Here is a 21,068-nt window from a genome sequence, read left to right on the forward strand (position 1 = left end):
ATTTTCTCAAGTGTTGTCACTCATTAATGCTACGTGGTTATTGTTGAGATTTCACTGCCGTACCGAGTGTAATGTGCAAACTTTTACTGTCGAATACATTATCGAAACGCGCGCGTCTGTATAAAAACCAGCAGAGGGCGGTAGGCTGCAAACATGTAGGCTGACGGTTCGGCTCCTCTCATCCGGACCCGTTTTATGCGTAACACAATAAAAACAGTCGGCACATGTGTTACTCAAGCTCTCTTAGCATACAACTAGAACTGGATGTAACGGTAACAAGGGACGTTCACTTTTAAAAAATACAATCTTAAAATATAATAGTTTGCTCAATACACTGCATTTGACTGGCATTTCGCCCTTTTTTGTTTTTTCCTGTTGACTACCAGGAATGATTCAGTACAACCTTCTAACTATTTTTCAACTGTTATTTTACTGTAGCTTTGTCCAGTGTCACCCTTTTTGAAACAGTTGAAATCCCACTTTGTTCTGTCCTCAGAGCAGTAGAGGGCAGTAGTTTGAGCTCTGCAGCATTTAAACAAGCAGAACGGACGTGACGTCATACGTCTGGTGATCGTGGGAAACGTTGTTGATTCAATATTTTATTATTTTCTCTGAAATGTCCATATAAATCTTACATCACTTATTTCAAATGTAGCACTTGAAATATTTCTCTTGTTAATGTTGACTTGTTGCTGATCATTTTGGAGGTAAATCAGATGAAGTGTTTCAGAATTCCCTTTTTGTTGCTTTGTTGTGCCCATGCAGCAGTGCACTGTGGGAAAAGGTTTGATCACATACAAATGTATTATTTTGGACACATGAGGTTGTGACAGACGTCTTTCTCCTTTAGTTTAACCTCTGCAATCAAATATTTATTTCCTGACTGGCATTGTTTATTTTTGTGACTACATGATGAGCACCGTGACTTAGCACTGCATGACTGTGGTAGAGGTCCTCATGTCGGCCGTGTACAACTCATACTTACCTGGCAGGGGAGATACCATGATCAAGAAGGTGGTTCACCCAGGGCGAGGCTCAGCCATTGCACTCCGGTTGTGCTGACCCCTGCGAATTCCCCAAATGTGGGAATCTCGACTGCATAATTTCTGGTAGTGGGGGACTGCGTTCGCGCTCTCCCCTGATCACATGTTGAAAAGAAACTTGATGAAATATTTTGAAAATCTGTCCTCTTCCTGAAACATGACTTACTGGTTTTGAGGTTTGCTCACTGATTGTTCAGCCTCCCATTCAGTTCTCCATCAGACTGCTGGAGGAGTTTTGTATCTAATGAGAATTTACTTTTTCTTTCTGTGTCTAATATCTCTCATCATTTGCTGCTGTCTGACCTTCAATTTCAAAATCATCGGTGGAATCAAAAAACATTTAGTGACACGTTTTGGCCCGGAGTGTTCTTCAAATGGAGTGATTGATAGCAAGGACAGACAGAGAGACGTGTGTATGTAAAGATACATATTTGTCAATGTTTTCTTTGACAGTTGTAGCTTTATTCATTACCATTTAGTTGTATGGCCAGTAAAGTCTTCCCGAATGGACAATTTCATTGCCCGGCGAGCGTCAAGTTAAAATCAAAACATGACCAGAAATAACTGGAGGCTGCGTTCACTCGTATAATGGTCACTAACTTGTTGTATGCCGCTTTCTTGAGGCTTTTGCCTGCGATCGTCCATTGAGGATTCGTGGACCCTTTTAGCGCTTTGTTGTTGTTGATGCGAAGTAACTGCTGTCGTGATCCACCACCAGCGAAGAAGGCTGTGAGCAGAATGACTCCCGTAGCTCGCCAATTATGTGGTATCGCTTCTCGGCCTTTTGGCTAAGATCAAGTGTAGTATCTGTTCTTATCAGTTTAATATCTGATACGTCCCCTACCCGGGGACCATATATTAAATTGATTTTTGGAACAGGGAGATGGAATAGGGGCTTGCTCCGTCCACTCCACGCATCGACCTGGTATTGCAGCACCTCCAGGAACGGTGCACTCCTCCTGTAGTTGTACAAAGAAATACATTTTGCATGATTTTGTGTCTAATACTTTGTGTTTATCATGATGATTTATTTTGATCAATGTGTGTGGAAATGGTTCTTTTTGAATGAAATGATTACACACACTCTTGTGCTGTCATTGTGAGCGCGTCTCTGTAGAAACCTGCAGAGGGTGTTATTCTGCAATCTGTTGGCTGATGGTTCGGCGTTGATCAGCCTGCGGCTCTGCTGACTTTCCTCTCATTCGGACCTATTTAATGCGGATCACCTAAATGCCAGTCGGCCGATGCGTTTTATTACGTGTTGCTGAAGCTCTCCTAGCATACAAACAGTACCGGATATTACGAAAACGATTGTTCCCATTTAAATGTACAACCGAAAAATAAAATAGTCTCTTCAACACACTGCATTTAGTTTAACTGACATTTGCCCCCAACCCTCCTGTTGACTACCAGGAATGACTCCTTCAAACTATTCAAACTATTTTTCAGCTGTTATTTTACAGTAGCTTTGTCCAGTGTCACATTTTTTGAAACAGTTGAAATCCCACTTTGTTCTAACTTCAGAACAGTAGAGGGCAGTAGTTTGAGCTCTGCAGCGTTTAAACAAGCAGACAGGAAGTGACGTCATACGTTTGGTGGCAGGGCAGTGAGAAACGTTGTTGATTCAGTATGTTATTCTTTTCTCTGAATTTTCCTCATAAATTCCACACTAATTCAAAATGTTGCTCTTGACATATTTCCTTTGGTAATGTTGACTTGTTGCTGATCATTTTGGAGGTAAATCGGACTAAGTTAGTGTTGTTGTTGAAGCGAAGTAACTGCTGTCGTGATCCACCACCAGTGAAGAAGGCTGTGAGCAGAATGACTCCCGTAGCTCGCCAATTATGTGGTATCGCTTCTCGGCCTTTTGGCTAAGATCAAGTGTAGTATCTGTTCTTATCAGTTTAATATCTGATACGTCCCCTACCCGGGGACCATATATTAAATTGATTTTTGGAACAGGGAGATGGAATAGGGGCTTGCTCCGTCCACTCCACGCATCGACCTGGTATTGCAGTACCTCCAGGAACGGTGCACTCCTCCTGAAGTTGTCAATAACAATTTTCTCAAGTGTTGTCACTCATTAATGCTACGTGGTTATTGTTGAGATTTCACTGCCGTACCGAGTGTAATGTGCAAACTTTTACTGTCGAATACATTATTGAAACACGCTCGTGTGCTGTCGTTGTGCGCGCGTCTGTTTAAAAACCAGCAGAGGGCGGTAGGCTGCAAACATGTAGGCTGACGGTTCGGCTCCTCTCATCCGGACCCGTTTTATGCGTAACACAATAAAAAGAGTCGGCAGATGTGTTACTCAAGCTCTCTTAGCATACAACTAGAACTGGATGTAACGGTAACAAGGGACGTTCACTTTTAAAAATACAATCTTAAAATATAATAGTCTGCTCAATACACTGCATTTAGTTTGACTGGCATTTCGCCCTCTTTTGTTTTTTCCTGTTGACTACTAGGAATGACTCAGTACAACCTTCTAACTATTTTTCAGCTGTTATTTTACTGTAGCTTTGTCCAGTGTCACCCTTTTTGAAACAGTTGAAATCCCACTTTGTTCTAACTTCAGAACAGTAGAGGGCAGTAGTTTGAGCTCTGCAGCATTTAAACAAGCAGAACGGAAGTGACGTCATACGTCTGGTGTTCGTGGGAAACGTTGTTGATTCAATATTTGATTATTTTCTCTGAAATGTCCATATAAATCTTACATCACTTATTTCAAATGTAACACTTGAAATATTCCTCTTGTTAATGTTGACTTGTTGCTGATCATTTTGGAGGTAAATCAGATGAAGTGTTTCAGAATTCCCTTTTTGTTGATTTGTTGTGCCCATGCAGCAGTGCACTGTGGGAAAAGGTTTGATCACATACAAATGTATTATTTTGGACACATGAGGTTGTGACAGACGTCTTTCTCCTTTAGTTTAACCTCTGCAATCAAATATTTATTTCCTGTCTGGCATTGTTTATTTTTGTGACTACATGATGAGCACCGTGACTTAGCACTGCATGACTGTGGTAGAGGTCCTCATGTCGGGCGTGTACAACTCATACTTACCTGGCAGGGGAGATACCATGATCAAGAAGGTGGTTCACCCAGGGCGAGGCTCAGCCATTGCACTCCGGTTGTGCTGACCCCTGCGAATTCCCCAAATGTGGGAATCTCGACTGCATAATTTCTGGTAGTGGGGGACTGCGTTCGCGCTCTCCCCTGATCACATGTTGAAAGGAAACTTGATGAAACGCTTTGAAAATCTGTCTTTCTTCTGAAACATGACTTACTGGTTTTGAGGTTTCATCAGACTGTTGGAGGAGTTTTGTATCTAATGAGAATTTACTTTTTCTTTCTGTGTCTAATATCTCTCATTTGCTGCTGTCTGACCTTCAATTTCAAAATCATCGGTGGAATCAAAAAACATTTAGTGACACGTTTTGGCCCGGAGTGTTCTTCAAATGGAGTGATTGATAGCAAGGACAGACAGAGAGACGTGTGTATGTAAAGATACATATTTGTCAATGTTTTCTTTGACAGTTGTAGCTTTATTCATTACCATTTAGTTGTATGGCCAGTAAAGTCTTCCCGAATGGACAATTTCATTGCCCGGCGAGCGTCAAGTTAAAATCAAAACATGACCAGAAATAACTGGAGGCTGCGTTCACTCGTATAATGGTCACTAACTTGTTGTATGCCGCTTTCTTGAGGCTTTTGCCTGCGATCGTCCATTGAGGATTCGTGGACCCTTTTAGCACTTTGTTGTTGTTGATGCGAAGTAACTGCTGTCGTGATCCACCACCAGCGAAGAAGGCTGTGAGCTGAATCACTCCCGTAGCTCGCCAGTTATGTGGTATCGCTTCTCGGCCTTTTGGCTAAGATCAAGTGTAGTATCTGCTCTTATCAGTTTAATATCTGATACGTCCCCTACCCGGGGACCATATATTAAATTGATTTTTGGAACAGGGAGATGGAATAGGGGCTTGCTCCGTCCACTCCACGCATCGACCTGGTATTGCAGCACCTCCAGGAACGGTGCAGTCCTCCTGTAGTTGTACAAAGAAATACATTTTGCATGATTTTGTGTCTAATACTTTGTGTTTATCATGATGATTTATTTTGATCAATGTGTGTGGAAATGGTTCTCGTTGAATGAAATGATTACACACGCTCTTGTGCTGTCATTGTGAGCGCGTCTCTGTAGAAACCTGCAGAGGGTGTTATTCTGCAATCTGTTGGCTGATGGTTTGTCGTTGATCAGCCTGCGGCTCTGCTGACTTTCCTCTCTTTCGGACCTGTTTAATGCGGATCACCTAAATGCCAGTCGGCCGATGCGTTTTATTACGTGTTGCTGAAGCTCTACTAGCATACAAACAGTACCGGATATTACGAAAACGATTGTTCCCATTTAAATGTACAACCGAAAAATAAAATAGTCTCTTCAACACACTGCATTTAGTTTAACTGACATTTGCCCCCAACCCTCCTGTTGACTACCAGGAATGACTCCTTCAAACTATTCAAACTATTTTTCAGCTGTTATTTTACAGTAGCTTTGTCCAGTGTCACATTTTTTGAAACAGTTGAAATCCCACTTTGTTCTAACTTCAGAACAGTAGAGGGCAGTAGTTTGAGCTCTGCAGCGTTTAAACAAGCAGACAGGAAGTGACGTCATACGTTTGGTGGCAGGGCAGTGAGAAACGTTGTTGATTCAGTATGTTATTCTTTTCTCTGAATTTTCCTCATAAATTCCACACTAATTCAAAATGTTGCTCTTGACATATTTCCTTTGGTAATGTTGACTTGTTGCTGATCATTTTGGAGGTAAATCGGACTAAGTTAGTGTTGTTGTTGTTGTTGTTGTTGAAGCGAAGTAACTGCTGTCGTGATCCGTCGTGATCCACCGTGAGCGAAGAAGGCTGTGAGCAGAATGATTCCCGTAGCTCGCCAGTTATGTGGTATCGCTTCTCGGCCTTTTGGCTAAGATCAAGTGTAGTATCTGTTCTTATCAGTTTAATATCTGATACGTCCCCTACCCGGGGACCATATATTAAATTGATTTTTGGAACAGGGAGATGGAATAGGGGCTTGCTCCGTCCACTCCACGCATCGACCTGGTATTGCAGTACCTCCAGGAACGGTGCACTCCTCCTGAAGTTGTCAATAGCAATTTTCTCAAGTGTTGTCACTCATTAATGCTACGTGGTTATTGTTGAGATTTCACTGCCGTACCGAGTGTAATGTGCAATACATTATTGAAACACGCTCGTGTGCTGTCGTTGTGCGCGCGTCTGTTTAAAAACCAGCAGAGGGCGGTAGGCTGTAAACATGTAGGCTGACGGTTCGGCTCCTCTCATCCGGACCCGTTTTATGCGTAACACAATAAAAAGAGTCGGCAGATGTGTTACTCAAGCTCTCTTAGCATACAACTGGAACTGGATGTAACGGTAACAAGGGACGTTCACTTTTAAAAAATACAATCTTAAAATAAAATAGTCTGCTCAATACACTGCGTTTAGTTTGACTGGCATTTCGCCCTCTTTTGTTTTTTTCCTGTTGACTACTAGGAATGACTCGGTACAACCTTCTAACTATTTTTCAGCTGTTATTTTACTGTAACTTTGTCCAGTGTCACCCTTTTTGAAACAGTTGAAATCCCACTTTGTTCTGTCTTCAGAGCAGTAGAGGGCAGTAGTTTGAGCTCTGCAGCGTTTAAACAAGCAGAACGGACGTGACGTCATACATCTGGTGGTCGTGGGAAACGTTGTTGATTCAATGTTTTATTATTTTCTCTGAAATGTCCATATAAATCTTACATCATTTATTTCAAATGTAGCACTTGAAATATTTCTCTTGTTAATGTTGACTTGTTGCTGATCATTTTGGAGGTAAATCAGATGAAGTGTTTCAGAATTCCCTTTTTGTTGCTTTGTTGTGCCCATGCAGCAGTGCACTGTGGGAAAAGGTTTGATCACATACAAATGTATTATTTTGGACACATGAGGTTGTGACAGACGTCTTTCTCCTTTAGTTTAAACCTCTGCAATCAAATATTTATTTCCTGACTGGCATTGTTTATTTTTGTGACTACATGATGAGCACCGTGACTTAGCACTGCATGACTGTGGTAGAGGTCCTCATGTCGGCCGTGTACAACTCATACTTACCTGGCAGGGGAGATACCATGATCAAGAAGGTGGTTCACCCAGGGCGAGGCTCAGCCATTGCACTCCGGTTGTGCTGACCCCTGCGAATTCCCCAAATGTGGGAATCTCGACTGCATAATTTCTGGTAGTGGGGGACTGCGTTCGCGCTCTCCCCTGATCACATGTTGAAAAGAAACTTGATGAAATATTTTGAAAATCTGTCCTCTTCCTGAAACATGACTTACTGGTTTTGAGGTTTGCTCACTGATTGTTCAGCCTCCCATTCAGTTCTCCATCAGACTGCTGGAGGAGTTTTGTATCTAATGAGAATTTACTTTTTCTTTCTGTGTCTAATATCTCTCATCATTTGCTGCTGTCTGACCTTCAATTTCAAAATCATCGGTGGAATCAGAAAACATTTAGTGACACGTTTTGGCCCGGAGTGTTCTTCAAATGGAGTGATTGACAGCAAGGACAGACAGAGAGACGTGTGTATGTAAAGATACATATTTGTCAATGTTTTCTTTGACAGTTGTAGCTTTATTCATTACCATTTAGTTGTATGGCCAGTAAAGTCTTCCCGAATGGACAATTTCATTGCCAGACGAGCGTCAAGTTAAAATCAAAACATGACCAGAAATAACTGGAGGCTGCGTTTACTCGTATAATGGTCACTAACTTGTTGTATGCTGCTTTCTTGAGGCTTTTGCCTGCGATCGTCCATTGAGGATTCGTGGACCCTTTTAGCACTTTGTTGTTGTTGATGCGAAGTAACTGCTGTCGTGATCCACCACCAGCGAAGAAGGCTGTGAGCTGAATCACTCCCGTAGCTCGCCAGTTATGTGGTATCGCTTCTCGGCCTTTTGGCTAAGATCAAGTGTAGTATCTGTTCTTATCAGTTTAATATCTGATACGTCCCCTACCCGGGGACCATATATTAAATTGATTTTTGGAACAGGGAGATGGAATAGGGGCTTGCTCCGTCCACTCCACGCATCGACCTGGTATTGCAGCACCTCCAGGAACGGTGCACTCCTCCTGTAGTTGTACAAAGAAATACATTTTGCATGATTTTGTGTCTAATACTTTGTGTTTATCATGATGATTTATTTTGATCAATGTGTGTGGAAATGGTTCTTTTTGAATGAAATGATTACACACACTCTTGTGCTGTCATTGTGAGCGCGTCTCTGTAGAAACCTGCAGAGGGTGTTATTCTGCAATCTGTTGGCTGATGGTTCGGCGTTGATCAGCCTGCGGCTCTGCTGACTTTCCTCTCTTTCGGACCTATTTAATGCGGATCACCTAAATGCCAGTCGGCCGATGCGTTTTATTACGTGTTGCTGAAGCTCTCCTAGCATACAAACAGTACCGGATATTACGAAAACGATTGTTCCCATTTAAATGTACAAGCGAAAAATAAAATAGTCTCTTCAACACACTGCATTTAGTTTAACTGACATTTGCCCCCAACCCTCCTGTTGACTACCAGGAATGACTCCTTCAAACTATTCAAACTATTTTTCAGCTGTTATTTTACAGTAGCTTTGTCCAGTGTCACATTTTTTGAAACAGTTGAAATCCCACTTTGTTCTAACTTCAGAACAGTAGAGGGCAGTAGTTTGAGCTCGGCAGCGTTTAAACAAGCAGACAGGAAGTGACGTCATACGTTTGGTGGCAGGGCAGTGAGAAACGTTGTTGATTCAGTATGTTGTTCTTTTCTCTGAATTTTCCTCATAAATTCCACACTAATTCAAAATGTTGCTCTTGACATATTTCCTTTGGTAATGTTGACTTGTTGCTGATCATTTTGGAGGTAAATCGGACTAAGTTAGTGTTGTTGTTGTTGTTGTTGAAGCGAAGTAACTGCTGTCGTGATCCACCACCAGTGAAGAAGGCTGTGAGCAGAATGACTCCCGTAGCTCGCCAATTATGTGGTATCGCTTCTCGGCCTTTTGGCTAAGATCAAGTGTAGTATCTGTTCTTATCAGTTTAATATCTGATACGTCCCCTACCCGGGGACCATATATTAAATTGATTTTTGGAACAGGGAGATGGAATAGGGGCTTGCTCCGTCCACTCCACGCATCGACCTGGTATTGCAGTACCTCCAGGAACGGTGCACTCCTCCTGAAGTTGTCAATAACAATTTTCTCAAGTGTTGTCACTCATTAATGCTACGTGGTTATTGTTGAGATTTCACTGCCGTACCGAATGTAATGTGGAAACTTTTACTGTCGAATATATTATTGAAACACACTCGTGTGCTGTCGTTGTGCGCGCGTCTGTTTAAAAACCAGCAGAGGGCGGTAGGCTGCAAACATGTAGGCTGACGGTTCGGCTCCTCTCATCCGGACCCGTTTTATGCGTAACACAATAAAAAGAGTCGGCAGATGTGTTACTCAAGCTCTCTTAGCATACAACTAGAACTGGATGTAACGGTAACAAGGGACGTTCACTTTTAAAAATACAATCTTAAAATAAAATAGTCTGCTCAATACACTGCATTTAGTTTGACTGGCATTTCGCCCTCTTTTGTTTTTTCCTGTTGACTACTAGGAATGACTCAGTACAACCTTCTAACTATTTTTCAGCTGTTATTTTACTGTAGCTTTGTCCAGTGTCACACTTTTTGAAAGTTGAAATCCCACTTTGTTCTGTCTTCAGAGCAGTAGAGGGCAGTAGTTTGAGCTCTGTAGCATTTAAACAAGCAGAACGGAAGTGACGTCATACATCTGGTGGTCGTGGGAAACGTTGTTGATTCAATGTTTTATTATTTTCTCTGAAATGTCCATATAAATCTTACATCATTTATTTCAAATGTAGCACTTGAAATATTTCTCTTGTTAATGTTGACTTGTTGCTGATCATTTTGGAGGTAAATCAGATGAAGTGTTTCAGAATTCCCTTTTTGTTGCTTTGTTGTGCCCATGCAGCAGTGCACTGTGGGAAAAGGTTTGATCACATTCAAATGTATTATTTTGGACACATGAGGTTGTGACAGACGTCTTTCTCCTTTAGTTTAACCTCTGCAATCAAATATTTATTTCCTGACTGGCATTGTTTATTTTTGTGACTACATGATGAGCACCGTGACTTAGCACTGCATGACTGTGGTAGAGGTCCTCATGTCGGCCATGTACAACTCATACTTACCTGGCAGGGGAGATACCATGATCAAGAAGGTGGTTCACCCAGGGCGAGGCTCAGCCATTGCACTCCGGCTGTGCTGACCCCTGCGAATTCCCCAAATGTGAGAATCTCGACTGCATAATTTCTGGTAGTGGGGGACTGCGTTCGCGCTCTCCCCTGATCACATGTTGAAAAGAAACATATTGATGCTAGAACTTGCCTCTTGAAACATGATTTACTTGAGACTTTCTTACTGATTATTCAGTCTCTCATTTGGTTCTGCTGCTGTCTGCAGGAAAAGTCCCCATGGTTTTTCTATCTGTTGTTATATCTCTCATAATTTGCTGCTTTCTGACCTTCAATTTCAAAATCATCAGTGGAATCAGAAAACATTTAGTGACACGTTTTGACCCAGTGTGTTTAGTTCTTAAAACAGAGTGATTGACAGCAAGGACAGACAGAGAGACGTTTGTATGTAAAGATACATATTTGTCAATGTTTTCTTCGACATTTGTAGCTTTATTTATTACCATTTAGTTTATGACCAGTAAAGTCTTTCCAAATGGAAAATTTCATCACCAGACAACCATAAAGTTAGAACCAAAACTCAAGTGTTGGAAGAGTACATTGATTGGTCAGGAAGCCATCACGTGACCAGAAATAACCGGAGGTTGCGTTCACTTGTAAAGTGTTCGCTAGCTTGTTGTGTGCGCCTTTCTTGATTTTTTTTGCCAGCAATCGTCCATTGAGGATTGGTCGACACTTTTAGCACTTTGTCGTTGTTGATGCGAAGTAACTGCTGCCGTGATCCACCACCAGTGAAGAAGGCTGTGAGCAGAATGACTCCCGTAGCTCGCCAGTTATGTGGTATCGCTTCTCGGCCTTTTGGCTAAGATCAAGTGTAGTATCTGTTCTTATCAGTTTAATATCTGATACGTCCCCTACCCGGGGACCATATATTAAATTGATTTTTGGAACAGGGAGATGGAATGGGGGCTTGCTCTGTCCACTCCACGCATCGACCTGGTATTGCAGTACCTCCAGGAATGGTGCACTCCTCCTGAAGTTGTTTAAAAATGATTTTAGAATTGCTTACTGATATTAAAGTTTATTAAGCTTATTATAACAATTATATTATTATAATAAATAACTCTTGACACCATTGCTGCATGTATAGCCTCAACGGCAAGAGTTTTTAACATGATCACAACTCCCCAGAGCGCATTTTGCGTTTGGTCCTGGTTCTCTACATAGTTGCTTTTCGAATTCATATCGTCATCTTAAGTTCCGTACACGCCGGGAGCGAATTCACTAGACAAATAATTCTTCTTTAAAGCCTGTTGAAATCAATCGAGCCGTTCACACTGGAAACAAATTTTCGCAGACCAAAAAATTGACTGTTATTTTAGCGTTGTCTTTGTGTACATCAGGTGGACATATAGGTCAGGTGATTAGGCGGAGGCACAGGTGGAAAATACTTAAATGTTTGGTCAGGAAGCGGCGCTTACAAACTGTTTTTTTGACCAGTGTGTTTTTAAGATCACATTAAATTGGGAATCCCACTGCTGTCAAAATGTTGTGATTATTTGGCATCCAACGTTGCCCCCTGTTTTTATGAGAAGAAATTATTTCCTCTGGAATGAAATTCAATTTTGAGTAGAATATTCTGCACAAAAAAATGGAAAAAGAAAAGCAGCTGGTTCATCTACTACACACATTGACCTGGTGTTGCAGCACCCCCTGGAACGGTGCTCTCTTCCCAAGTTGTAGAAAATAAAATTATACATGAACAACAATCCGGAGTTACGCTGTCCCGTTTCACTGTCTTTAGGCTGTACCTTCAGATTCCAGTCCACCCTGCTGTTCTTTCTTCAGAGCAGTAGAGGGCAGTCGTTTGAGCTCTGCAACGTTAAATCAAGGATAGCGGAAGTGACGTAATACATCTGTTGAGCGTGACAACCGTTGTGGATTCAATATTTTATTCTTTTTTTCTTTTTTTAAAAATTTAAATCTTACATTACTGATTTCAAATGTAACGCTTGACATATCTCTCCTGTTATCGTTGACTTGTTGATCATTTTGGAGGTACATCAGATGAAAATAGTTATTACAGAATTCCTCTTTGTTCTGTGTATGCAGCAATGCATTGTGGGAAATGGATTGATCGTATTCAAATGTATTATTTGGGACACATTTCTGACCTTTAGTTCAAAGTCTGTGATAAACTACTTATATAATAAAACATTTATTTTATCACACAAGTCAGACATTGTTTATTTTTGTGACTACATGTTGAGCACCGTGACTTAGCACTGCATGACTGTGGTAGAGGTCCTCATGTCGGCCGTGTACAATTCATACTTACCTGGCAGGGGAGATACCATGATCAAGAAGGTGGTTCACCCAGGGCGAGGCTCAGCCATTGCACTCCGGTTGTGCTGACCCCTGCGAATTCCCCAAATGTGGGAATCTCGACTGCATAATTTCTGGTAGTGGGGGACTGCGTTCGCGCTCTCCCCTGATCACATGTTAAATGAAATAATAAATTACACAATATAACAGTGTCGTGTAAATCAGCTTTCTAATTGCGCGTTGGATCCCGTGAATCTGGTACAAACAGTTTTTTAGTTTTCACAAAATTAAATAAAATTTGGACAATGACACACTATTACAGGAAATTCTAATGAAGCGATTGAGAACTAGGAGAGGCGGAGATGTGTGTTTTTCAGTGTTTCTTTTTTTTTTTTTATGGTTGAAGCTTTATTTGTTTGTTAGAGTGATTTTAGATTGATCGGGAGGCCGCCACATTACTGGAAATAACTTACTAACAGCCAGGATGAAGACCTGAAGGTCCTCAATTATCAATTTGTCTCCAACATCTCATCCAGGTAAGAGGATCTGATTCATGACAGAGTCTCCGGTCCAGTGAGTAGAGGAACAGCTTCAGAAGCGCACAACTGAGGAACTCAGTGATAGTTGCATCCAAAATATCCCCCTCCGAAGTGCCGAAACTAAATTATCAATCCGCATTTACATTCATTCACACGAATCTACTGGGAATACATTCAGAATCCACTTTAACCAATCGTTGGATGTGAACAATAAAGTTTTCATCGTGCCGTGCAGCGATCTACGGCGAGTGCCTCGGGACAATCTTCTGTCCAACTCGAGTACATCCGGGCTGCTTTAACCAAAATACTTCATTGTCCCTATTTGTTGAAACGCTCTTAAAAACCTAATTAACACTCATGATGAACTTCACCACTCATATGTCCCAATTTCTCACCTTCTTCGTTTTCTTTTAGATTCGCATCCCTCAGCTACACACAACTTTGCTCAATTCACATCACGCTTTGCGAGGTTTATAGACTGAATAAAACAACTGCGTGTCAAGGGACTCTGTTCATGCCGACTACGAGTTGCGTGTCGACAAATTTTATTAAAGGACGACTTTCGTCCTACAGTTGACACGCGCGTTTCTAGTAGAGGGCTTAACTAGCGGAGGTCGGCGCTGCCGAGAAGGAGGAGGAGGAGTTGCGCTCTTGAACGCAGCTCGTTACTGTTGTCGTCTGTTTGTTTACAAGAGACTCAGCAACGATATAACGGTTGCTGACGGTGCGGGACGTCGCCTGCTCAGCAGACCTTTTTGATCGCTGATCTTTACATGCATATTCCACCGACTCTTGAGTCCGTTCAAACGCCCTGCAGCTTTTAGCTAACAACACGTACGAAGAAGCGCACCAGCAGCACCGGCATGGAGCCGTGGAGGAGTTAACGGAGACGATCGAAGTAGAGGAGGAGGAGGCGTCAAACTTGCAGCAAACATCAGGTGAGTGACCAACGCCAAGGTTCTTCCCCGACTCCCAGGTCGTCGCAGTCGTGGAGAGCCCACTTGCTTCTTACTCAACAAGTCCCGAGAACGAAGCTGGCTGCTTTCTTTTTGAGCAGCGACCCGGCTTGATGGCTTAAGATGACGTGGTCAAACGGTCGCGCGGGCTAACGCTGCTGTTGGGGTAAACAGTGCATGATCTACAGCGGTGGTGTGAGGGTGACTTTGTTCCTGTTCCTCTCCCAGTGGACCCAGGCAGGGCTGGAGATGATCCGCCCGCAGTAGGAACTCTCCTCCCCTATGGCTTACCTGGTGCAGTTCATATGCAGGGGACTTCGGGTCATCGGACTTGTTCTCTTTTACTACGTCTTCTCCATCGGCATCACCTTCTATAACAAATGGCTTATGAAGGTGAGTGATTGACGGTGAGTTGTGGGGGTCACAGTCTGTATGCCGCTAACTAACCCACTGTCCCACCTCTCTGCGCGCGCCAGGACTTCCACTACCCGCTCTTCATGACCCTGGTCCACATCATCATGATCTTCTGTCTGTCGACTCTGACGCGGAGCATCCTGCAGTGGTGGACGGGGAAACCTCGGGTGGTCCTCAACTGGACCGACTACCTCACCAAAGTAGCTCCCACAGGTGCCTATCACCTTATGCACCCCCACCCCCCCCACCCCCCCCACACACACACCTGTTTGACCTAGGTTTGAGTATTGAGAACAATAATGATAAGGCTGCTGTGTAATGTAATTACTGCTTATGATAGCGATTCATAAAAAATGTCCGAGGGACTTTTGAAGACGCTCTGCAGCTGTTGGTGCATCTGGACAGCCAGTAAAGTGGTTAAAGTCCACGCAGATAGACTCAGTGTGTCACTGCTGTGTGTGTGTGTGTGTGTGTGTGTGTGTGTGTGTGTGTGTGTGTGTGTGTGTGTATTTTGGGGGTGGTGGGGGAGGGGTGCTGAAGATTAGGCAATAAAAAACAAGACACGTCAGTTGCGTAAGGTCAAAACGGGCCGACGCAGACGGCTACACTGCTTGTTTCATGCAGACGTGCAGAGTCTCCATGGTGACAGTGGGTCTCATGTGGGACCTTTGAAATGCTCTCAAGAATTGACCGTTTATGTCGCACCGGCAGATCTTCAGATCTTGTCTCACAGTCAGTCTGTTCCCAGTCAAACGCGACAGCCTGATCCCGGGAATGCTGCTCCCTAAACACAGTCTCCCTCTCTGTCTCTCCCAGCCTTGGCAACCGCCCTGGACATCGGACTCTCCAACTGGAGCTTCCTCTTCATCACCATTAGCTTGTGAGTCTGTGGCCAAGCCTCTGTAGGGCTTTGAAACTTTGCTGCTACTTGAGAGTCGGGGCTTCCGCTGGATCTTTTGCTGCTTCTTCAGCTGCAGGGTTTTTTTTTCTCCGCCATCTCTTCCCTGAAGGTACACCATGACCAAGACCTCGGCGGTGCTCTTCATCCTGTTCTTCTCCCTGCTCCTGAAATTGGAAGAGCCGGTGAGCAAACCCACCCCCCAACACACACAGATACGCACTCGCTTGAAAGGTCGCTAAGCGCTCAAATTCTTTGTCTTGGCTACCGACGGGCTCCTTCTGACAAATCCATCCCCGTCTGTCCCACCAGAACCCGCTGTTGATCCTGGTGGTGCTGCTGATCTCCGGCGGCCTCTTCATGTTTACGTTCCAGTCCACCCAGTTCAACCTGGAGGGCTTCCTCATGGTGCTGATGGCCGCCTTCCTCGGGGGAATCCGCTGGACCTTCACGCAGATCCTCATGCAGAAGGCCGAGCTGGGTCAGTGTTGGGTCTCAGTGACTGGAGGCTCTGAAGGATAGAATATATTTCAACAAGAGAAGATGGTGAATCTGATTCGCTAGATGTAGCATTTAGGTTTTGTTTAGATTGAGTGACTGACATGAACTTTCTGTCCACCATATTCAGAGCAGTCCAGTTAGGTTTCTCAGGTTTCTGTGCCTTCAGTGCTTCTAATAAGGAAATGTCGTCCAGTTGAGATCAAACTGACCAACTGGGACACTGTTTACCAGCAGGCAGCAACTTACTGTTCCTGGCAGGGCTCGGACCTGGCTGTTAGCTCCACCCCTTTCTCCACAAAGCACTCACATCCTCAGAAGATTTTGTTTTGTCCTCGCTGATGTCTGAAAGAATGGAATAGATAGAATAGATGTGCTTTAATGATTTGGAAACTAAACTGTTGCATGACTTAAAAATTGACGTTACAGTGATTACAGTCATCTTCATTACATCATTACATCATGTCTTCATCCATCCTGCCCGCTATCGAACGAAACCAAAAACATCTTTTCATCTAACATAACCTACTTTCTCCTCCACCACTTCCTCCTCCTCCGGTCCGTCCTGCAGGCCTCCAGAACCCGGTGGATGCCTTGTACCACCTGCAGCCCCTCATGTTCCTCAGCCTCTTCCCTTTGTACCAGTACAATGAAGGTAAGGACTCCTCACCGGCGAGTCGAGTCTAATTGACCCGAATTATCTTTCGAAGCTTTCGAAATCGAGTGAATTTAACTTTTGCAGCCCCCCCCTCCAAAAAAAAGTGGTGTCTTCTCCCTCCCTGCTGCTGATAAACATCACCTTTCAGTGGAAACTTGCCTCTCGGCAAATCCTTCAACACCCTCCCAAGTGTAAGCACCCCCAGGTGTGTTAGCAGAAACGAGAGAAAATGTGCAAAGAAGGAAAAAATGTGATGTCTGTATAAATATTTGGACGTACAAACAGCGAGACGGTAGTCAAACAGAAGGGGGAGCCGCCCAGTCAGGCGACACCCTCGGAAATGACTGAAGGTGCCCACACACTGAGCGCGTTTTTGACGCGGTCTGACGCGCGGTATGGCGTCAGCAGACGCAAGCAGGCGCAGACCTGGCGTCAACGCCCTGTGACGACACCTTGGCGCATCCAATAGGAGAGCAGCCGGTTCTGAAAAAAGTGGCCCGACGCAGAGCAGGGCGCCAGTTCGCGATAGGGCAGTAGTGAGGAAAAAAAAACGAAGGAAAAACTTGTCTCGCAGTGTCCCGAGTGTAACATTTGATATGACACCGAGTTCTGGGACTCAAGACTAGCTTAAAAATATGTATCGGGTTGGCGACTCTGCTTGGTTTCGGCACTCTGACGTTCTCGTTACCTCCGGTGCTCGTACTCGGTGCTACGTGTTTTGCATTCAGGCGGCACCGGAGGCTTGAATAACTGCGGTGGAACGAAATCTCGTTGTCCCACCGTTTGCACACAACATCCTCCCGCTTGCTACTCAGTGCTTCGCTATCAATGTTGCCGAAAACCCGTGCAAAGTACGTTCCGTGTTGTCTGGACTCTAGATGAGTATAAAATAAAATGCGAATCAACGCGATAATGTCCCGACGCGAATATATATGAAAAAAAACAACAACTTTATGTTCATATATTGTCAGGCACAGTCCGATGTAGAGAAGTTTTAACACATATTTAACAACTGGTGCCGTGCTGTGCATCTGGGCACTTCCTCCCCCGGAGCCGGCTGCTCTCCTATTGGCCGCGCCTAGATGTCGTCACAGCGCGTTGACGCCCGATTTAAACATTTTTAAATCGAGCGTCAAGGCAGTCAAACGCCACCCTTGCGCGACGCTCTGCTCTCTGCGCGGCGTTGCGCTCTGACGCCGACGTCGCACATACACAATGAATGGCTGCGCTGACGCCACCGTGCGCTTGACGCGTTCAGTGTATCGGCACCTTGATACAGCCTCGCGACAGTTGGCTTCCCGCTGGCTCCACTTGTCATAGAGCAGTTCTGCCAATAGGCCCTCTGTGATGTCACAGAGGACGCAACAGCTAATGACCACTTAAACATACACACGAGCCAGAAGTTGACTCCGCCCTCTGAAAGCGCATCATTTATGTCCCCTTCCCAAGGTCCAGCACAGGAGGCAGCAAAGAGCGGGCTTAACAGTGCTGTTTTCTGGAGGATGAGACGTTCGTGGGATTGTTATCTATGTGATTTGAGCCTGAAGTGTCCTCCTCCGCCCCCACACCCTCCCCTGCAGGTCTGAGCCTCAGCACCACTGAGAAGCTGTTCCGGGCGACAGAGCTGGCTCCGCCTCGCCACTCCTTCCTCATTCTCAGCTTCGGCGGCCTGCTGGCCTTCGGCCTGAGCTTCTCCGAGTTCCTGCTGGTGTCCCGGACCTCCAGCCTCACACTGTCCATCGCCGGGATCTTCAAGGTACTGCCCCCCCTTCCCCCTCGCTGAACCAGTTTCCTGCTGGTTTATTTCATTCCTTTCAGTGACTTTATTGACCGTAAAATTTGATCTCTGTGAATGTGTCATGTTGGGTTTTTAAAGTTGCATCCTGTTAGAATAAGATAGCAGCTGTCAGAAGAAGTCAAAACGCTGGAGTTTTTCATCATTTCATTTTATTTTTCATTTTAAAAACTACAAGTGTGAAACTTGGAGTGTGAAGTAACACTGCCCTCGTGTGGCAAAAAGATGGAACTCCAACATGAAGATCAAAAAGCTAAATTAACTTAATGTCAATAAATACTGACAGAAAATATAACAGCAAATTGCTCATTTTAATGTTTCTCATCTTGTCGTTGAAATAACCCACAAACAAGGGTGATTAAAATGCATTATTTGTAAGAAACGGCTGGTAAATATGAGAATTCTCGAGGGAGTACAAAGTAACTGCGATCCACAGAGTGAAATTCCATCATAACTGGATGAACATGAAACATCCTGTTAGTTTTGTCTCAGTTCCTTCTCTGATTCATTCATCTCCTTGTGTTTTTTATGATTATTTGTTTCAGGAAGTGTCCACGCTGCTGCTGGCGGCCTCTGTGATGGGGGACAGCATGAGCCTGCTGAACTGGCTGGGCTTCGCCGTGTGCCTGTGTGGGATCTCACTGCACGTCGGCCTCAAAGCGCTCAACTCCAAACGTGAGTTCAGGTTCTGCTAGCGAAGCCGCGCGAACTGTCGCCGGTGGTGGGCCTATCGTGAGTTCCAGACCCCGTGTTCTGCAGAGGTTGGAGCCAAAACGTGGCTGAGGGTACGGTCGCTAAACCCGTGAGATGTCGGCGCCCTTTTTGTGACATCACTAAGAGCTGCTCTTCAGAATGGAGTGAAAATTGGAGGAATCAGACTGATTTTTCTTTTTTTCTCATGTCTGGGTCTTCAGTGACAAGACAGAAACACAGATTGTTGGTGGAAAACTTTCATTTCACGCAACCTGGATCCTCTAAGTCAACATTACTTAATGATGTGGCCTTTTCCCCCTCAGATAAACCTCCGCCGTTACGGCAGCTCAGCGGTAAGAGTCTGGAGCTGGAGCTGCCGCTGCTGCGGCCCAGTGGAGACGACCTGGAGGAGGATGAGGAGGAGGAGGAGGAGGGGGAGGAAATCACTCTGCACTGACGTCACGGTGGCTCCTCCCACTGATGTCTTCAGCCCAAGCAAACAGTGAAACAGCACAAACTGCCCTCTGCCTTCAACGGCCGCCACAAACCGCATCTTCCTCTGCGTTTTCTTCCCCGGACGGCACCTAATTTGTGATAATTTATGGTGCGTTCGCCTGGGAAGATGTTCAGGATGGTAGCGGCTGTCAGCAGGCTGTGATTTATGTCAGGCCTCGTCAGAATGAGTTTGAACTGCCACAGCTTGAATTGTAGCCGCTCGTTTGGTTCCTGATGGACGGACATCCTGGAGTTATTTAAAGAAAAACTCAGACAGACGTTGAAGGTTCTGATTTTGTTATCTGATCAGTTCTCAGCACCGCTGGTTAAATAGAAAAGGGTTTATTTGTTAAACCCTGCGATGCCAATTTCTGTCCAACCAGTTCCAAGTCCTAAAATATTCCAAGAGCACAATTTCTTCCGAAAAATTAGCACACTATCCTGTACATTTCACTCTGGGGTTGAACCTGCGGGACCAGTGGTTTCCAAAGATGTTTCAAACAGTAAACAAATGAGTTAGCTAATGATGCTAACGTGACTTCCTTTTGCCTGTCCAACTATTGGTTGGATGACAATGATTGATTCCCAGCCAAGAATTCCTACTGCTGAAATTCGAAGAAAAGTCCAAAGTTGCCCTGCTGCCACCTGGTGGTGGTCAGGTGTTGGAGCAGCAGCATCACGTTAAATCTACGCTCCAATAGATCTGAGTGCTAAACTTGTTTTAATTGCAACTTTTTTGCACCAACTTAAATGTTTTTGTTTCGTTTCCTTGCTATTGGACAGTAAGCAACAACTTAACCTGGAACTGACCACCAGGGGGTGACTCGGACATTTCTTAATGTCGTACGACTGTAGCGATAGTTGTAGCTTCAAATACTTGAATTTTTTTTTCACGTTTTAAAGGAGTGGCAGCCATGTTGCAGAAATGAAGCAGAAATTAAAGGGACAGTACACGGTCTTCCTTACTGCCACCAGGAGGTCAATGGTTGGTTTCTTGCCTTAACACTTCACCCTGGACGTAGCCTCACTGCTTCTCAGGGGGCATCGTGGGAGTTTTTTCTGTGGATTTTTCTCATTTCTCATAAATTAAAAAATAATATTTTTCTTTTCTTTTTAAAGGAAATGTTGTAATTTATGCTCAGAGTTTCAACAGATATTTATTTGCGGAGACGGGAGGTGACTGCTCTTCAATGTGCCTTGTAAAACTTTGAAGCTGTCAGGACGAGGATGACTCCAGTTTCATCAAATCCCGTCATGTGCAACTGAGCTACCTGAGATTTGTGATCGAAAAAAAAGCCATGTAGGACGTTAACGCGTCTCCAATGTCTCCAACATCCAATGTCATTGCACAACTAGAGAAAATAAAGTGGAGGAAAGAAAAACCCATCATTGCCCTCATTCATTTCTGACTGTGCTTTTATTTTGAAGGGGAGCAGTCGACTCTG

The 21,068-nt window shown here is 44.2% G+C and overlaps 1 protein-coding gene and 12 non-coding genes across 15 annotated transcripts; all 13 read left to right on the forward strand.

Annotated features, from left to right (window-relative positions):
- The first annotated feature begins 977 nt into the window (after window positions 1-977).
- LOC142888648 (U1 spliceosomal RNA) lies at window positions 978-1,141 on the forward strand. Its single transcript, XR_012926729.1, has one exon. It is a non-coding gene; the product is annotated as a U1 spliceosomal RNA (small nuclear RNA).
- A 670-nt stretch (window positions 1,142-1,811) lies between these two features.
- LOC142888645 (U2 spliceosomal RNA) lies at window positions 1,812-2,002 on the forward strand. The gene has a single exon (XR_012926726.1). It is a non-coding gene; the product is annotated as a U2 spliceosomal RNA (small nuclear RNA).
- An 892-nt stretch (window positions 2,003-2,894) lies between these two features.
- LOC142888642 (U2 spliceosomal RNA) lies at window positions 2,895-3,085 on the forward strand. The gene has a single exon (XR_012926723.1). It is a non-coding gene; the product is annotated as a U2 spliceosomal RNA (small nuclear RNA).
- Window positions 3,086-4,105: 1,020 nt separating this feature from the next.
- On the forward strand, window positions 4,106-4,269 carry LOC142888651 (U1 spliceosomal RNA). Its single transcript, XR_012926732.1, has one exon. It is a non-coding gene; the product is annotated as a U1 spliceosomal RNA (small nuclear RNA).
- A 633-nt stretch (window positions 4,270-4,902) lies between these two features.
- On the forward strand, window positions 4,903-5,093 carry LOC142888649 (U2 spliceosomal RNA). The gene has a single exon (XR_012926730.1). It is a non-coding gene; the product is annotated as a U2 spliceosomal RNA (small nuclear RNA).
- Window positions 5,094-6,007: 914 nt separating this feature from the next.
- Window positions 6,008-6,198, forward strand: LOC142888643 (U2 spliceosomal RNA). The gene has a single exon (XR_012926724.1). It is a non-coding gene; the product is annotated as a U2 spliceosomal RNA (small nuclear RNA).
- A 1,008-nt stretch (window positions 6,199-7,206) lies between these two features.
- Window positions 7,207-7,370, forward strand: LOC142888652 (U1 spliceosomal RNA). The gene has a single exon (XR_012926733.1). It is a non-coding gene; the product is annotated as a U1 spliceosomal RNA (small nuclear RNA).
- A 670-nt stretch (window positions 7,371-8,040) lies between these two features.
- Window positions 8,041-8,231, forward strand: LOC142888646 (U2 spliceosomal RNA). The gene has a single exon (XR_012926727.1). It is a non-coding gene; the product is annotated as a U2 spliceosomal RNA (small nuclear RNA).
- Window positions 8,232-9,132: 901 nt separating this feature from the next.
- Window positions 9,133-9,323, forward strand: LOC142888644 (U2 spliceosomal RNA). The gene has a single exon (XR_012926725.1). It is a non-coding gene; the product is annotated as a U2 spliceosomal RNA (small nuclear RNA).
- Window positions 9,324-10,341: 1,018 nt separating this feature from the next.
- Window positions 10,342-10,505, forward strand: LOC142888638 (U1 spliceosomal RNA). The gene has a single exon (XR_012926719.1). It is a non-coding gene; the product is annotated as a U1 spliceosomal RNA (small nuclear RNA).
- Window positions 10,506-11,194: 689 nt separating this feature from the next.
- On the forward strand, window positions 11,195-11,385 carry LOC142888647 (U2 spliceosomal RNA). The gene has a single exon (XR_012926728.1). It is a non-coding gene; the product is annotated as a U2 spliceosomal RNA (small nuclear RNA).
- A 1,297-nt stretch (window positions 11,386-12,682) lies between these two features.
- Window positions 12,683-12,846, forward strand: LOC142888653 (U1 spliceosomal RNA). Its single transcript, XR_012926734.1, has one exon. It is a non-coding gene; the product is annotated as a U1 spliceosomal RNA (small nuclear RNA).
- A 776-nt stretch (window positions 12,847-13,622) lies between these two features.
- Window positions 13,623-21,005, forward strand: LOC142888409 (solute carrier family 35 member C2-like). Of its 3 annotated transcripts, none has more exons than XM_076026670.1 (10): window positions 13,623-14,154; window positions 14,410-14,565; window positions 14,649-14,799; window positions 15,403-15,466; window positions 15,597-15,669; window positions 15,797-15,965; window positions 16,554-16,637; window positions 18,221-18,396; window positions 18,981-19,110; window positions 19,195-19,445. In XM_076026670.1, exons 2-10 carry the CDS (start codon window positions 14,455-14,457, stop codon window positions 19,239-19,241), a joined length of 1,005 nt encoding a protein of 334 aa, XP_075882785.1. In that variant the 5' UTR covers window positions 13,623-14,154; window positions 14,410-14,454; the 3' UTR covers window positions 19,242-19,445. The 3 variants fall into 3 exon arrangements, with proteins under 3 accessions (XP_075882785.1, XP_075882783.1, XP_075882784.1); XM_076026668.1 differs by lacking the exon at window positions 19,195-19,445 and adding an exon at window positions 19,452-21,005 and having other exon boundaries at window positions 13,626-14,154; XM_076026669.1 differs by lacking the exons at window positions 13,623-14,154; window positions 19,195-19,445 and adding exons at window positions 14,172-14,338; window positions 19,452-21,005.
- The last annotated feature ends 63 nt before the right edge of the window (window positions 21,006-21,068 follow it).

Source organism: Nelusetta ayraudi, unplaced genomic scaffold, assembly GCF_046127955.1.
Source record: "Nelusetta ayraudi isolate G7.1 ecotype Tasmania unplaced genomic scaffold, CSIRO-AGI_Nayr_v1 ptg000019l, whole genome shotgun sequence".
Lineage (NCBI taxonomy): Eukaryota > Metazoa > Chordata > Actinopteri > Tetraodontiformes > Monacanthidae > Nelusetta > Nelusetta ayraudi.